Below are 16848 nucleotides of genomic sequence, written 5' to 3'. Positions count from 1 at the left end.
TCTTAACCTTTCTATACTACTATGTCTAGTCCAGGATATCAAGTGTTTTTTAAGAAAAATCTTAGCTAGCATGTTTTAACATTTAAATATTCTATTGTAGATGGGGCAAATTGTATTTTAATTGATTTTAGCTGGTCAAGGTGAACCCTAGACTCCCTCCAAGGTTAACTGTAACCAGCTAACTGACATTAAAATACAACATTCCCTTTCTAGGTTAGGAATTAAAAATGTTATAACATTCGTAAAGTCTAGTGTAGGCAAGGCGGTGTATACTTTAATTTAACCATTTTAGCATGTGCTAAATCCTCGGGGGAAACCTAGGCTTTATTTTAACATGTAACATATAATGTGACACTGTATTCTGCTGCCAAACCTTTCCTATTCCAGAGTAATAGAATACAAATCTGTCGTATCAGCTTCCTAGTTGCAGAAACCCTCCTGACCTCCCACTTCCTAGAGCAAGGCCTCTAATTAGACACATGTAAATGTTTGCAGATGGCAAATGTAGGCAAGAGTATACATTTCATTGTCTGATCAAGCATGTTTAAATACATGGATTTGTGGATTTTGGTATGGTAGGGTACATGACCATAGCAGGAGGTGGAAAGGTTTATGTAGCTGGGCAGCAAGGTAATGTTCTATCATTGATTAGAAAGGGGTTGGAGGTTTTAAATGTGAGTTTTCAAATACTGGAACACAAAATGCATTTGGCAGTGGTGAGTAGGAAACTTGTGAAGAATGATGTAAATTGCAGTCTCTTGCTGCTTGGAAAAAGTGCACTGCAGCAAAAGGAACTATTGAAGATATTAATGGAGGATGATCCAAAAGTAGTGTAGCTTGTATAGCACCCAAACAGAACCAGAATTGGTAGGATGGGGGATTTCACATTTTTCAGAAATCCCTAGGCTGCTGAAAGTTGAGGTCCTCCACTCCTGAAATCAGGATCTAGAGAAAGCATTTTGGTATGAATATCAGCAACTGGTTCTGGATGTAGGGTATGCTTTCCTCAGTCCTGTCCTCATATTTTTTTTGTCAGTTTCTGGCTCAGTGATAATTATACTAAGGGTCTATAGATTTCATCCTCTGGCTAGTAGTCTGGTAAACTTTTCCTATGTGAAACTTATTTTTCTTAAAGGGAAACTAAATGTAAAAAGCAAGATTAATGTAATATTAAGGTAGACTACTTTACTTTATTTCCCAAGTCAGAAAATAAAAAAATGAAGCCTCACAAAGCAATATTAATGACTAGAATTATTAATGTTTAATGGGCTATAATGTACGTTTGTATTTTAAGCAAACTTAATATTGCTTTAAGCTTAATCTCCAAATTTCCTGATTTTTTTTTTTTTTGAGACCATGATACCAATTTAGAAATTACTCCTGAAAATAACAAAAGTAACAACACACAAGGTTAGTATATGGGAAAATTAGACAAATATATTTTTGTATAGAATTACTTTCTATATAGTAAATTGCACTATTATCAGTTTATTCCTTTTTGTAAGTCTCTTACATAGGAACAGGGTCACGAAAGCTATTTTAAGAAAATAAGGAATGCGATTGTAAAATTACAAATATTTGTGTGGGAAGCTGGAAGGATAGTGCCTGAAATTAGTTTCATATCTTTTAAAAATTGACAGCTTGAAGTTGTCAGCTTTCTTTAAATATAGTAAGCTAATATAAAAGACTGCAAATGTGTCCCTTTAAAAACAAGCTTTATCTGTTACTAATTTATGATTATTAAAAATGAGTTTTACAAATCCATTTTGCTTATTGTTGTGCTCTTGTTCTGCACTTCTCTCACCTTGCATACTTGGTTCAATTAGATTTTCTTTGTTTTTATTTATAGACTGTTTTCACTTGCAGGTTTTTAAAGGCTGCAGAGGGAAATGTTTAAGGCAACTTTCCATAGGATATTTGTGAAAACATTTTTATTGGTCTTGTGTATTATGAACTTGTTTTTACAAAAATTTGGGACCATATTTAAATTAACAGTTCCCTTTTATGTTTTGGATAGAACAGAGGGGAGAAAGAGTTGGAGCTGGTTAAAGTAGATGAAGCATATAAATACTGGAGAATGTTGGCAGATTGTAGACTTGAAATTGTTCAGTTCTTGCAATAACATTTTCAAACTAAACCGGATATAGGTTGTTTTTAGTAATAACACATATTAGCAGCAAAGATGCCTTTGCTTTTTTTTTTTTAAAGCTTACATTGCTGTAGTTAAACGTTTTATTTGCGTTCTAGTGACATGTCAGCTGGGCTACAGGGCTCCTATGAGTAGTCCCACCCCAGTGGATTTTAGAGAATGGAAGTGAGTACTTGACAACCCCAGTGTCTGGCTGATGGATTGTTTTTGTTTCATGACAAGGTAGAAAGAGCTGTTGTTTGTTGTGACTAATTGTGTTTTGGTGGTGGTTCTTTTGTTTGGTAGTGAAGATCATAAGTCCTTCATTTTGAGGTAATATCTGTGGTTTTATGGTTAATGGCTGCAATTGTTTTTATAACTACTTTGACATTACTAGGGTTTGTGTGTTTGAGGATTTAGTGAGTTGTTTTGGGGGCACTCAAATAATGAGTCTCCATTTGGAGTAAAGTAACTGGTTTTTATTTTGAGGTGATTGACTTTCTAAAAAATTGTATTATCCTTTGGGGACTTGTTTTGGTGGAGAAAAAATGTTTTTAATAGCTCCTCAGATGAGAGAATCAGTAAGTCCTACCATCACTCTTGGATTCTGATTTTACAATGTGGATTGGGTAAATGTGGTTGGGTCACGAGTCGTCATCTAAATTTATTCTCTCTGTCCCCCATATGCTGTGAATAGGTTAGGGAAATGTAGCTGTGGTTGAATTTGAATAAAACATTGCTTGTTATATTACAAATTAATTTAAAAAAACATTGTTCCAAAAATTGCTAAGGTGGAGACATCTTGTGAACATACACATAAGAAATGGTCCCCAGAGGTTAATTAGAAATTTGAATGAGACTTTTTCTATATAGCAGTGTATTTTCTTTAAAAAGCTTTATACATATTTAAAAAGTGTTTTTTAGAAAATAAATCTTGAGCTAGAAACTTAAGAATTTTAGTAGTTGAAGGTTCTGAGGCGCTTGATCTTTCTATGAGTATATCAGAGAGAAACTGAACAGTTGTACATTTAGTTACTTTCTTGTGTTCTGAGGGGCAGGGGCTTGTTAGTATTTTATTATGGCTTTGCATAAAGTTACAATGATTATTTCTCAGGGGAACTGTATTAACATGTGCCCAGACTATCAAGTTTGTAACTGAACTGAAAAATCACAGATTTGAGTTTTAAAACTTTCTATTAGAGACATAATTAATCTTAATTTAGTAGGTAAAAATTATGGGTGAATCAGGGATGTTGTGTTAGATTATGGTGATATAACCCTTCACAATTTCTCTGCATTCATGAGACCTTAAAATACAATGAACCCAATTCATCAGGATTCCTTTTCTCCTCTCCAATTACTTCAGCTTTCTGTCTTTCATAAGCTTTCTCTCGCTAGGACCTGTCTACATGAACAATTAGTTTGTGACAAGCGGGGGAGTGAATCTACCCTGTACTGCCACGGACTGTCTTTGTTGACTCTGCTTAAATGCATTAACAGTTTGTTTATGCATTTGATCTAGTCCTGTTTCAAAGAGTACTAGATCAAAATACATTAAGGAACTGCTGATGTGTGTCTGCAGGATGCACCCAGACAGTTAGTCAGTGGCAGGGTAGTGTGAGGCAGATTCACACCCCAGCTTGCTGCAAACTGTTTGTTTGTCTGAAGAAGCTCTTGATTTTGTTGAGCCATTTGGACATTAGTCTCCATAGGCTCCTGGCTAATAAACATTATACCTTTTTCTCCATGGAAGTTACATTGTAATTTTCTATAGAAGGATTTTTCACAAGGTTGGTGAAGGAGCTACTAAGGTTTAAATTGCAGTGTTGTCTTCACCCTGCCATTATTGCTACAGTCTGATATCCCTCAATTTGTAATTATGGCTCATAGTTGTCTACTCATAAGGTAACCTGGGATCTAGAGATTTCATTAAAGTCACTTTCAAACAGTCCATGTTCTCCGTTCTGATTCTAAATATTTTTTTCTCATTACTTCATCTTCGGAGGAACATGAATGTTAAGTATCAAGGGGTAGCCGTGTTAGTCTGTATCCACAAAAACAACAAGGAGTCCGGTGGCACCTTAAATGATGTTGCTTCTATTTTATTTGTAGAACCTTGTCTTGAATTTTATTAAGTTTTATACAAAAAAGACGCACCTATCCAAGGTGCTAGGTGCCCCAGCATAAATTACAAAATCAAAATGGGATCACCCGTTGAACATTAAATTCCCATCTCCCCCACACATCTGATTTCACTGAGGCCCTCTGCAGCAGCCCACGTGAATAGATCTGTCTTGCAGTAGGCTCTGCAGGTCAGTAGACTTAAGCTTTCCCCAATCTGAAAAAGCCCCTTTCAGAGTTGAGGGTTCATCACAAAGGATGCTCTACTGCCAACCCCCAACTATTGAATCAAGAGAAAACCAGCCTGAATACTTTTTCTGATTGCAATTGTGGCAGTATGACTCTGAGAGGTGGCTTTTCAAGTGACAAGGTTACCAAACCATTTATGACTTTATAGATCAAAATTGGTACCGATCATAGAGCACCAATGACATGCTGCCAAGGAGAAACACAGCTTGAAAGACAGCAGCATTGTGCATCAGTTTACATTTCTCAGTTAATCTAGAATATAGCCTCATTTAGAATACATAGCAATAATCCAGTCTTGAAATGTGACAAAGGCATGGATCATGGTAGTGAGGTGCCCATCTGAAAGAAATGGTCATGTTCTCCAGACCGGATGCAGGTGGTAGCAGGCATTCCTGGACACAGCTGCCGTGTGATCCTCCAGCAGCAGTTGGAGATTGAGTATAGTCCCATATTTGAACACAGGTAACATGGTAGAAATATACCCTCCAGGGGAGATATCAGCCTTGCCCTATCATCAGGTTGCTTCCCCTCATCTACTGGCATCACCTTGATTATCAGATTGGGGCATGGATGAGAGCTAGCTGTCTGAAATTCAATCTCCCTCAGATACTTGGGCAAGACTATTAACAGCCCTGGCTGGATCAGGGAGACAGGGATATTGAGCTGAATGTCATCAGCATATTAAAAATACCGAAGTCCATATCCTCTCATTCTCCCAAAAGCCCTATATACACATTGTCTCCTCTTCAGGATAGAAAAGTCCACAGGATAGTGCCCTAAGGGAAGAGAGAACTTTCTGGGACCATTTCGCCAGGAAAGAATGAAGCCATGCAAGAGCAGTCTACAATACTGACCTGCTGAAGTGAAGAAACAGATTGACAGAGCCAGAAGAATACCCAGAAGTCACCTACTACAGGGCAGGCCCAACAAAGAAAGTAACAGAACGCCATTAGCCATCACCTTCAGCCCCCAACTAAACCTCTCCAGCGCATCAAGGATCTACATCCTATCCTGAAGGACGATTCCTCACTCTCAGAGATCTTGGGACACAGGCCATTCCTCACTTACAGATAGCCCCCCCAACCTGAAGCAAATACTCACCAGCAACCACACAACAAAAACACTAACTCAGGAACCTGTCCTTGCAACAAAGGGACATATCTATTCAAGGAACGCCATCATAAGACCTAATCACATCAGCCACACTATCAGAGGCTCTTTCACCTGCACATCTTCCAATGTGATATATGACGACATGTGCCAGCAATGCCTCTCTGCCATGTACATGGCAGAAACTGGACAGTCTCTACGCAAAAGAATAAATGGACCCAAATCAAAACATTCAAAAACCAGTCGGAGAACACTTTAACCTCCCTGGTCACTCAATTACAGACCTAAAAGTCGCAGTTCTTAGCCCACAAAAGCTTATGCCGAAATAAATTTGTTAGTCTTTAAGGTGCCACAATTACTCCCCATTCTTTGTTTTGTGACCACTCTCTCTATGAACTTAATTACAAATGGGGTACTGGTCGATAGCCATGTTGTCATCAAGTGTTGGTTTTTGAAAAATGTTTTGTGCTGTTCTCAGTTTGAGAAGCTGGCACCTCGTCCTTCTTAATGGGAAGCATTGATAATCTCCACCTGTACTGGGTCCAGTACTTTATCACTGGCATTTATTATCCTTGAATGACTTGGATCAAAAGATGTGGGATAAAGTTGCACGCAATACAGTAACTCCTCACTTAACGTTGTCCTGGTTAACGTTGTTTCGTTGTTACGTCGCTGATCTATTAGAGAACATACTCATTTAAAGTTGCGCAATGTTCGCTTATAACGTTTTACTACCGCCTACTAGTACAGTGCTTTGTCCACTACTTGCAGGATTCTCTGGAAGAGCAGCCCGTTGGAGCTAGCGGGTGGGGGGCTTGGAACCAGGGTGGGCTGGCAGCCCCCCATCAGCTCCCCTTCACTTCCCCAGCATCTCCCACCCACTGGCTGGCCCCACGGATCAGTGCCTTCCTCCTCCCGCCTGCAGCAATCAGCTGTTATGCAGCGTTCAGGAGGCTCAGGGCGGGGGGGAGGAGGAGTGAGGCTGCGGTGCACTCGGGCAGAGAGAGTGGAGCAGAGGCAGGAAGAGACAGGGGTGGGGCCTTGGGGAAAGGGGTGGAGTGGGGGTTGGGCCTGGGGCAGCCGGGGGTTGAGCACCCTTCCCGGCACTTTGGAAAGAACAGCAAGAGGAGCAGCCAGACGATTTACCATCTTTCACCCTCTGACTCCACCACCTCAACCAAGCTTCACAATCATTGCGGAATACAGTATTACATTGTTTAAATCTTATACTGTGTATATATATATATATATAATGTCTTTGGCGAAAAAAATTTCCCTGGAACCTACGCGCCTCCCCCCCCCCCAACCATAAGAATTAGATTCCCTTAACATCATTTTGCTTAGTCGCATTTTTCAAGAACATAGCTACAACGTTAAGCAAGGAGTTACTGTACTCTAGAACATCAGTCATTATCCATGGCCTAAACTCCACCAGGGAAGAGCTATCACTTGCTTGTTCCCTCAAGATTCCTCTCTGCAATTAAGGCAGCAGACGGCTCAGCCTAAATCCAAACAATTTAATCTACAAGATAATCTAAAATTTCCTCTTTAGCTAGGATGATCTGCACACCAGCCCAGGATTGTGCTCAACTTAATTCAGAGCTCCACCTAAAGCCATCAATTTATTTTTCCCTTTTTCAGTCAGAAAACCTCGCGACTACTTAAATACATTTTCATTTTCAGGAAGTGGCCTGAATAACAGGGTTTTATGTAAACCATTTTAATCTGTGGAGGAAATGTAATGCTTTTTTTATGGTGTTTAGCAATCTTAGGTAGGGGCTACATTATCCTCCAAATCTTATTTTGTTGGACAGATTAAAAATGATCCCATTTTAAAGGGAGATAAGTGGGCAATTCAGTCGCCTCCTTTAAGACATTTAGGTTTGTCCTGCTGGATGTATGACATGGGGAGAGGGGGAATCTGTGTGAGAATTTGGGAAATGTGTACTGTTGATGAATTCCATGTGAGATTATGAACTCTCTGAAGTTTTACCAAGCTGCTAATTCCATTTTGAAGATGTAGTTTTGTCTTCTCTGTAGTTTTTACCTCCATGTTGAACTGAAATTTCCAGGGCAGTAAAATAGAGACGACAATAGAGGGTTGTTTAAATCAGGATGGTCCTCTGTTTAAATAGGAACATCCTATGGTAGACTGGCTCCCACTGAGAACTGATTTGTGAGGGGAGGGGGTGCCTGGCAACAAATTTCCCCAGGAAGGGTCTGAGGCTAGAAGGTTATAAAAGTGCAGGAGCTGGTCTATTTGGGGTCTTTGGTCATTTTCACCAGCTCAAGCAAAGGAAAGCTGCTGCAGGAGTCTGAGGTGGGGGGAACCCTTTCACTCTGAATTTAAGCATCTCTTCTCCTCTTTACCCCTCCCCCCCAAGAACTCACCAAGGAAAGTCAGCTAGAATGAGAAGTTGTGTGTTAAGGATGGTTTTTATTTTCTATATCATCTGTACTCTCTGGATTTCTTGTGCTTAAGGAAACCGCAATGATGTTTAAAATCCTGTGCAAAGTGCTTGCATGATGCTCCATGTACCACTGCCCCTTATGTAGGTAAACTGTGAACTCAGAACACCCTCATGTCTAAGAGTTCTGCAGGAGGATGTGTTTAAGCTATGAGGAGAGTCTGAGGAATCACCACTAGTTCAAGGGACTGGAGAGTGGGCTGCTTGGTTGAAGCTCTCAAGAGGCTTGCTAGATGGAGCATTGGCACCCTGACAGAGTGCCAAGGGATCTAGTGATGGGGTAATGTCTGGATGCTGTTCAGACTCTAGACACTTAAAGCATGCTGGGATTTAATGTCTGGATCTCTTCACAGCACCGCGAGTGTCCAGTGAGGAGGAGCTTGTTTAGAGGTGTGAGAGGCTACAAGACTACCATCTCATCAGTACATCTGATTTTCCTGTGCATTACAAATCTGAATTGTTGCTGTGTTTCTCAGGCTAGGTCTACACTTGGGGAGGGAGGATCGATTTAAGATACGCCAATTCAGCTACGCGAATAGCGTAGCTGAATTTGACGTATCCGACCTGACTTACCCCGCTGTGAGGATGGCGGCAAATAGACCACCACGGCTCCCCCGTCGACGGCGCTTACTCCTACCTGGGCTGGTGGAGTACGCGTGTCGATTTGGGGATCGATTGTCGCGTCCCGATGAGATGCGATAATTCAGTCCCTGAGGGATCGATTTCTACCTGCCGATCCAGGCGGGTAGTGAAGACAAGCCCTCAGATACAGTTTTTGAGCAACAGAGCCTTGTCTGCTCTGAATGCTCTTGTGGATAAAGATGTATATTAAATAACTAAATGTGTTTCTATATCTTGTCATGGAGGCATGGTAGCTAAAATTGCATTTGGTTTTGTACTTCAAGCAGGGGTGAAATTTGTGTATCCTCACAAAGGGCTAAACTGTCAGTTTGTGATATAGCCCATGGCAAAGGGAAATATGTGTAGGGCTGCCTTTGGAGCAGCCCATGAGGGAGAATCAAATCTCCTTTCTGGTCTGAGAGTGCAAACTGCAACAGCAGTATGTGTTGTAAGTGCATGCTCCCCAACACTGCTGGGTGTTCTGTGACCAGAGAGTTGGAGTGGAGGCTCCATGTCTTCCTGCCCATGTGTGTGAGGGAGGACGTACTAGCTTTATAGATCATCCTTTCCCCTGTATGCAGGAATTGGTGGTATGGTACACTGGTGCAAGAGAATAAACCTCATGTCCATTTTGCTCCCTTGTGCAGGACAGGCCATGCCTGGCCCATAACGTATAGTCTTTATTGTTTGAATACAGAATTTAATTTCCTGGGAAATTGGAAGGAAATCTGTTACTTTGCAAAGCAAAAAAGAAACCAAAAAACAAAACATAAACCCTGACTTTTGACTTGGGGGGAAAAAAAATATCTTGTGTAGACTTAATTCTCTGGAAGAAAAAAGAGATTATCTTGGTGTTTCCTGTTCTCCCTTGAGAATAGAAATCAAGGAAAACACTTGTGCTTTTTATTTCTCTGTTACCTCCAATCTGAACTTCCAAGAAGAGCTTTAGAAGTGCAAATAAAATGTCACATGATATCCCTGCGAGTATAGGTAAAAATCCTAAATATTTCTGGCTGAAGGATTGGAGACAGAGACGTAGTGAAAATCTGACTTGCTGAAGGTCATACAGAAGTGTGTGAAAGAGCAAGATATAGACCCAGGTGACCTGACACCCACCCTTGTACTCTAAACACTAAATATGTTTTCTCTAAGTGTGGTTTGATAAAATTTGATGAAATCACTGTAGGGTCCCAGATGCTAAACTGTTTGTTTAAGCATGTATGATTTATAACCTTGAATAGTTCAGGGAAGCAAGGCTTGTGTCTGGTTACGGGGATCCTGCTGTGTCAGTGTTCTCCAGAAATTCAGATTTTCCCTTAGACAGTCTTTGGTCATTTTAGCAAAGTTGTCTTCCTCATCTGATTACTTGTCCAAAAGGTTTTATGGGGTACCCAATTCTTGTTTGGAGTTTATCATGTCTTAAGCTGTGATGTGAATAGTACAAAAATAAAATTGGATTTTACCTGCTTTGTATCAGAAAATGTTAATTGTATGAATGTGCTTCCTGCCAGGTCTGGGCAAAAAATAAGAATTCCATTTTACAAAAAAATTTGAGCATTCATTATTTTTGTTTTTGTTCTGCACTGAAACAAAAACTAGACCTTATTCACTTTTTTTTTAGATAACAAGAGAAACAGACCACCACCCCCTAGAATAGCCAGATAGCCTGGGGGCTGGGTCACTTATCTGGAATGTGGAAGACTACTTTCAGATCCCATTCCCAGTTTAGAAATCGACTAGGAGTTGAAAAGCCAGGACTTTAAGGCACCACCAGATTCTTCGATGTATTGCTAAACTAAGGCATGTCTACGCTAGTGACCTTACAGCAGCACAGCTGTACTGATGCAGCTGCGCCGCTGTAAGATCACCCATTTAGCCGCTCTATGCTGACAGGAGAGAGCTCTCCCAACAACATAATAGCTACCGCCATTTTTTGAGGTGGTGGTATGTCGGCGGGAGGAGCTCCCCCACTGACATAGTGCTGTGCACACTACCATTTATGCCCGTGAAACTTATGTCACTCAGGGGGGTGTTCTTTTGAGTGACATAAGTTTTGCTGACATAAGTGGTAGTGTAGACATGATCTTAGTGTTCAAACAATTTTAAATGCTTTTTTGTATTTAAAAAAAAAAAGCATTTTTAATTGAATTCCGATTCCATACAAATTCAGCTTGACACAAATTATGACAAAAATGATTTAGTAAATAAGAAATGGTAAATTTAAGAATTTGAGTAATTATATGTTGTGTAATATAATTAAAGTATGTATAGATAGTGTATCCTCCTGGTTAGCAAAAAGTATCAAATTACAGCAGCCAACCAGACTCAAATGTTCTTTGGGAAAATAACTAATGAACAAATTCAAAACAAGATTAAAATTGATGATTTTAATCAGTTTCCTACTTGCTGATTTAAATCATAATTACATTCAGTGATTTATATCACTTCAATTTAAATCAATCCCTTCTGATGTATTGTATCAATTTGTTTTTCCTTAGGGAAATGAAGTGTGTCAAGTTCACAAGTAAAGAAAAAAGAAAGATTTTGTTTTTTCTGTATTATAGTTATTAGTATCACTGGATATTTGTGTTTGAATCTGACACTTTTTCAATATGTGCTCTCCCTCTTGTTCTTGCTTTAAAACCAAGGATGACATAATTCTAAAATAACTCTGGTTGTTGCAGAAAACTGCAGAGTTTTTAGTTTTGCACAATAAGGTTAGGTTTGGTAAAAGGTTTATATTTGTATTAGAAAGAAGATGCATTTATAAAATGTGCTTCAGTACAATACAGCATTTTGAAAATATCTGTACTTCTCTTTTACAGGCTGTTCGCTGCTATGAATCTCTGATATTGAAAGCTGAAGGAAAGGTCGAGTCTGATTTCTTTTGTCAGTTAGGTCACTTCAACCTCTTATTGGAAGATTATCCAAAAGGTAAGGCTTTTTATCACACTTGTTTTAATAACTGTAGTGTCTTTAATGACCCAGATTTGATTATGACACCACAATATAACCATAAATATTGGGTAGATCAACTTCAGCACTTTTTGTTGGCTTGTACCATGCTTCAAAGTCTGTAACAAAATAAGTAATATGTCATTGTACTGAGGAATACTTTTGTTCTTCCCTTCCCCCAGAGAAACCTTGCGGGCAATTGTTTTAGTAGAACATGTTTACTGGTTCATGAACAGATGTGAATAATATACAGACATAGTACCTAATTGTTCCCCACGTTTCTTCTGTTGCTGAAAATGTTCAAAAATAAAGTAAACCGACTACAGCATAACCATAAGTGTATATCAAATGTAGTCATGGATATGACAACTAGAATAAGAGTAGGCATTAGAAATGAAAAGGAGACCTAAATGAGTACCAGGAATATTGTCCAGATCCCTGATCTGTGCTTGGCACAAGCCCCAGGAAAAGGGGTCAGGTATAAAGCAGCATTTGCGCTCTCCCAAGTCTGTGAACAGCCAGAGACTGGTGTTTGGCCCTGATGTAAGTTACAGCAATCTCAAGGTTGTTCTAATTTATGTGCTGAAAAAAAACCCATGCAACTTGTTCCATCAGTCTCGGATTGCCAATGCATAAAGTACTTTGGCCTGTGCCACTGCTGCTTCTATGCCACTTGGTCATTCCCTAGGTAAGTTGTTACAGCGCACCAAACGAGCCAACCAACGCAGACTAAATAGAGCATTTTCAAGACATCTGCCTTATGCTAATGGAATCATGGTCAGGAGTCACCATTCTTTACCACCACAAACTCGTCAGCTGTGGGCCAGTGGTCTGCATCACTGAAACATGGCTCGCTGACAAGATAAGCCCAGCGCTAGCTCACTTTGCGGCATTAGGCTACTCTGAACACTTAGACGTGGAGAATGGTAGTATAGTGATTTTATTCTCCTCCAGATTTAGATGCAGAAGAGATTAGTTTAACATCAAAGAGGGTATCCTCTTAATCTGAGAGTGCTCATAATAGTTTATGGGCATCCTGCTAATCTACAGAGCTACGGACACCAAAGGCTTCCCAATCCTCCCTCTCCCCCACCCCCTGACACTGTCTAATATGGTTTTGACGTTCACATGACTTAGCTTGAGGGAGACTTCATCAATGTAGAATGACACCTCAGACAGCAGCAGCAAAAAGCCCTCCTCTTCACCTTTGGCTGCATGTAGATAATATTCCTCCCCTCCCCCGTGTGCTTTGGACTGGATCCTTGCGCTGGACATTAGAAACACCCAAGCTAATCTGTGTCCTTATCTGACCACTGTCTCCTTCAGGTAAAAATTTCCCTCCCCCATCACAAGACAAGAACAAGCAACCACCAATGTCCACCCTAGAAAATTACCAGCTCCAACAAATGCTAAAGCTTTACGGATAGAAAAGCCACTAAATTTAGTATTGTGACAGTGAAACACTACCGTCGCTCCCAGGTTGCTGCCATAGACCCTCTGGCATTGAAATGCTGTCTCCTACACCATTACTGTCTCAGATCCCTAAGGCATTCGGATGACCTGTGATGGAAAAAGTAGAAAGGAAGCAATCTAGTGGCATTTGACACTGAGCAGCATCAAGTGTTCTTGGAGGAAAACACCGTCTGATGCAGATAGGTTTAAGTATGAAGAATTTTTCTCAACATGTGCCACTGTAGTGTTGAAGGCTCACGCCGTCTTCACTGCCAAAATAGGTGTGTGTTTTTAAAGTGAGATCGCTAACTCAAGTTAGCCATCTTGCTGTACAAACATACACCTTTTTGGCAGTGAAAAGACATAAGCTAAGAGCTTTTCTTATCAATCAGAGGCAGAAACTTTTTGGTTGGTAAATAACTTTATAAATCCAAAATGCCTTGATTCCATCATGGTTTTTGCTAAAACAGTCAGGAATGAAATAGTTAACAATCCAGACATATAAATAGTTTGCCTGTTTTATTTATTTTATTTAAGAGTTTTAATGCCTCATTTAGCTGAATGGGGAGACTATGCATCTCTGAGCTTATTGTCTCAGGCTGTCTGCAGGTGCAAAACACCACTGAACTGGTTAATACTGGGTGCATCTTGTCATGGTTTTTCTCCACAACTTCAACAGCTAGAATTTTTTTTTTTTTAAATTAAAACTTAAATTCTGTAACAAACTGCCACAAGAGGATTCAGTGACAAATTCTGTGTAAAATGGAGAGAAGAAATGTGGGTTTGGGTTATTTTCATCCAAGGCTTTTGTTGACATCAATGTTGATGTTCTCCAAACTGAAAATTTTAACCACCATCACATACAGTGGATTAGAACGTCAGGTGTGCCTGAGTACTATTTGATTCCATGGATAAAGGGGGAGAGGGAAGCATAAATGATCTTTCTGCTATTTTTTTGCTTACTTTCCTAATCTTGGAGGCTGTGGATTCCCAGCAGAAGTCCTATAACGGTGCTGATGAAGACACAGGGCTAGTTCCTCAGCTCCAACTGTATCCTCTGTGCTATGCTGAAGATTTGGATGAGTTTGTTACCACTCTCCTTTCTAGTCATTGGGAATCTACATAGAAAGTCTACATTGTTTTCAGCTTTTTTCACATGTGAAGTGGAAGAGTTCAAAGGATTTGGGTGTTTCCTGGATTTGTTGTATTTAAGTTTAAAAAGAATATTGTTCTGCATGTGCTCTTGACCTCTTTTTGGCCTGTGGTGTGCTAAGTAACCTTGGAGGAGAAGGAGCCAGAGGATCATGTTGGACCAACGTAGTTTGCAGTACTGTAGAACCTCAGAGTTATGAACACCAGAGTTACGAACTGGCCAGTCAACCACACAGCTCATTTGGAACCACAAGTATGCAATCAGTCAGCAGCAGAGATGACAAAAAAAGCAAATACAGGACGGTAGTGTGTTAAACGTAAACTACTAAAAAAGGGAAAGCAGCATTTTTCTTCTGCATAGTAAAGTTTGACTTACTATAGCTTTGAATGTTCAGTTGTATACCTTTGAAAGAACAGCCATAACATTCTGTTCAGAGATGTGAACAACCTCCATTCCCAAGGTGTTCGAGTAACCCTGAGTTTCTGCTGTATTATCCAGATGTGTGTTGGTAATGCAAGCTACGTCATACTTCTGGAGCCTCTTTCACAATGAAGCCATAAATGGTCATCTTGTTGACCACTGATCTAACATTAAACAGCATCAGTTTGAGTTCCTGGGAGTTCTTTGCATCCCTTTAGTTCTTGTGTACACCTGCTGTTTGTGTGCTATGATTATATGGTACACATTTGGACACAACATTTTGGGGTCTTTTGTCTATTCTTGAAGTTGATTCCAGTTAAAACTGAGGTAGGGGAGATAAGCTGAACGGTGAGGCAAGGTCCCTTTGCACCCCATATGTTTTGACCTTGTCTGGCACTGTGACGTAGTGTAGTGAAAGTGTGCAGAGCTGACAGTCTGATTCCAGTATAGTGAAAAATGTGGTGGGAAGGTGGCAGCATGATCTGCCATGAAATGTTCTGTAGTAGGTTAGTGTCATCACTTGCTCATTTCTGTAGCAATTTGTCACACCTGTAAATGTGACTCCTGTTGCTCCTGTGTGCGGAGGAAGAGGGAATTGTTGATAGCTGCATCCTGCCTTTTAAATGCATGGCACTGAGAAGCAGCCTCTGTTTCTCATAGAGGTGCTGCTGCTGCTTCTGTGTAGAGAGGAAAGAGCAACAGCTTCGGGAGAGGCTCAGCCCCTATCATAAACTGCCAGTGTCAGGAAAGGGTACTGGGATTATGTATGCTGTCCTGCATCCTCCTTAGGGGCTCAGTCGTTTGTATCTGCCTCTGACTGGCAAAAATGAAATGAGGAAACCTGCTCTTCACTTAAGAGCCTCCAGAGACTTAGGCTACGTCTACACTTATGGGCATGTAGAATACAGACATTGCACATCCAGTTAGCATTTATATAAATAGCAGTGTAGACAGTGAGCACTGCTTAGGCAAGTAGAATGCAGACACACGAGAAACTTTGGGTATATATCCTACATGGCTCTCTACATGCTCACACAGTGCCTCCTACATGTAAACTCTTTTTTACTAGTGTAGTGTCCTGCTGCCAGAGCCTTTCCCTGCCTCAGTGAAAGTCTTTGGAAGTGGTAAGAGGCTCCCCACTGCTGGAGCCTTTCCATGCTGCAGGGAAAGACTCTAGAGTGGGGAAGTGGGTGGGGGGAGAGAGAGGCTGGGAGGGAGCTGTTAGTGCCTTTCCCTGCTACATTGCCCCTGCCAGAACCTTTCTTTGCCATGTGTAGCTAAATGCCACAGGATGGACACAGCCCGCTTTTCACTGCAGTGTGTAGCTACTGTAGACATTGCTGGAAAGACCTGAGAGGTGTCCAGTTTTTTCCGTTTTTGAGGGAGTCTCCCTCCCCTGTGGAAATCTCCATTGTTTTATTACATAGACAATAAGAATTGCAATAGGAATAGTGAGAATAAACAAGGAATTAGAAAAGAAATTTGATATGATTGAAACCTGATGTGTTGCATAATACCAATCACATGACCGATGTTAAAATCACGGAATATGCTGTGTTTAAGAAAGATACAATGGGGAGGTATGGTACACAGAGTGGCACTCTCCATTAACAATACCTGCTCTAGAGTTGTTAAAAATTCTGAAGGAGAGGACTGGGATGCTTATGGATCAAAGGATTAACTGATAAATCACAAGTGGTAGTGGGGGGGAGGGCGGGGAATGGAAGTCTGCTATAGACCACCAAATCAGACAAGGGAACAGGATGAGCAGCTCCTTAAACTTCTGTCTATAGTATGTAGATGGAAATATTGCATTATTGGGAATTTCAGTCTGGGGGACATGCTGGAGATCTCTTGCTGCCACTTGTAAAATATCTTCAGCGATTCTAAAAAATATATAACTTTCAAACACAAATTACTGAAACCAACTTGCGGTAATTTGTACATTAGACCTAATTTAGACAGATAAAGATGAATTGATCACTGAACAAAAAATTTATGGTTGCTCAGGTGTGAGTGATAAGAACATAAGAATGGGCATACTGGGTCGAACCAATAATCCATCTAGTCCAGTATCTGGCACTGGCAATCAGTGCCAGATTCTTCAGAAGGAATGAACAGAACAGGGCTGTTTGGAGTGATCCATCACCTGTTGTCCAATTGCAGCTTCT

The 16848-nt window shown here is 40.5% G+C and overlaps 1 protein-coding gene across 7 annotated transcripts in view; it reads left to right on the top strand.

The window, feature by feature from the left end:
* Positions 1-16848, top strand: part of KDM6A (lysine demethylase 6A) — a 306138-nt gene that overhangs the window by 23298 nt on the left and 265992 nt on the right. For all 7 annotated transcript variants that reach the window (XM_034753936.1, XM_034753925.1, XM_034753963.1 and 4 more), the window contains exon 3: positions 11523-11631. In XM_034753936.1, coding sequence (XP_034609827.1) covers positions 11523-11631 — 109 coding nt within the window. The remainder of the gene's footprint in view (positions 1-11522; positions 11632-16848) is intronic.

The sequence above is a fragment of the Trachemys scripta genome, chromosome 1, assembly GCF_013100865.1.
Source record: "Trachemys scripta elegans isolate TJP31775 chromosome 1, CAS_Tse_1.0, whole genome shotgun sequence".
Taxonomy (NCBI): domain Eukaryota; kingdom Metazoa; phylum Chordata; order Testudines; family Emydidae; genus Trachemys; species Trachemys scripta.
The sequence above is the reverse complement of the archived record's forward strand: the minus strand, read 5'-3'. Positions and strand labels throughout refer to the sequence as shown.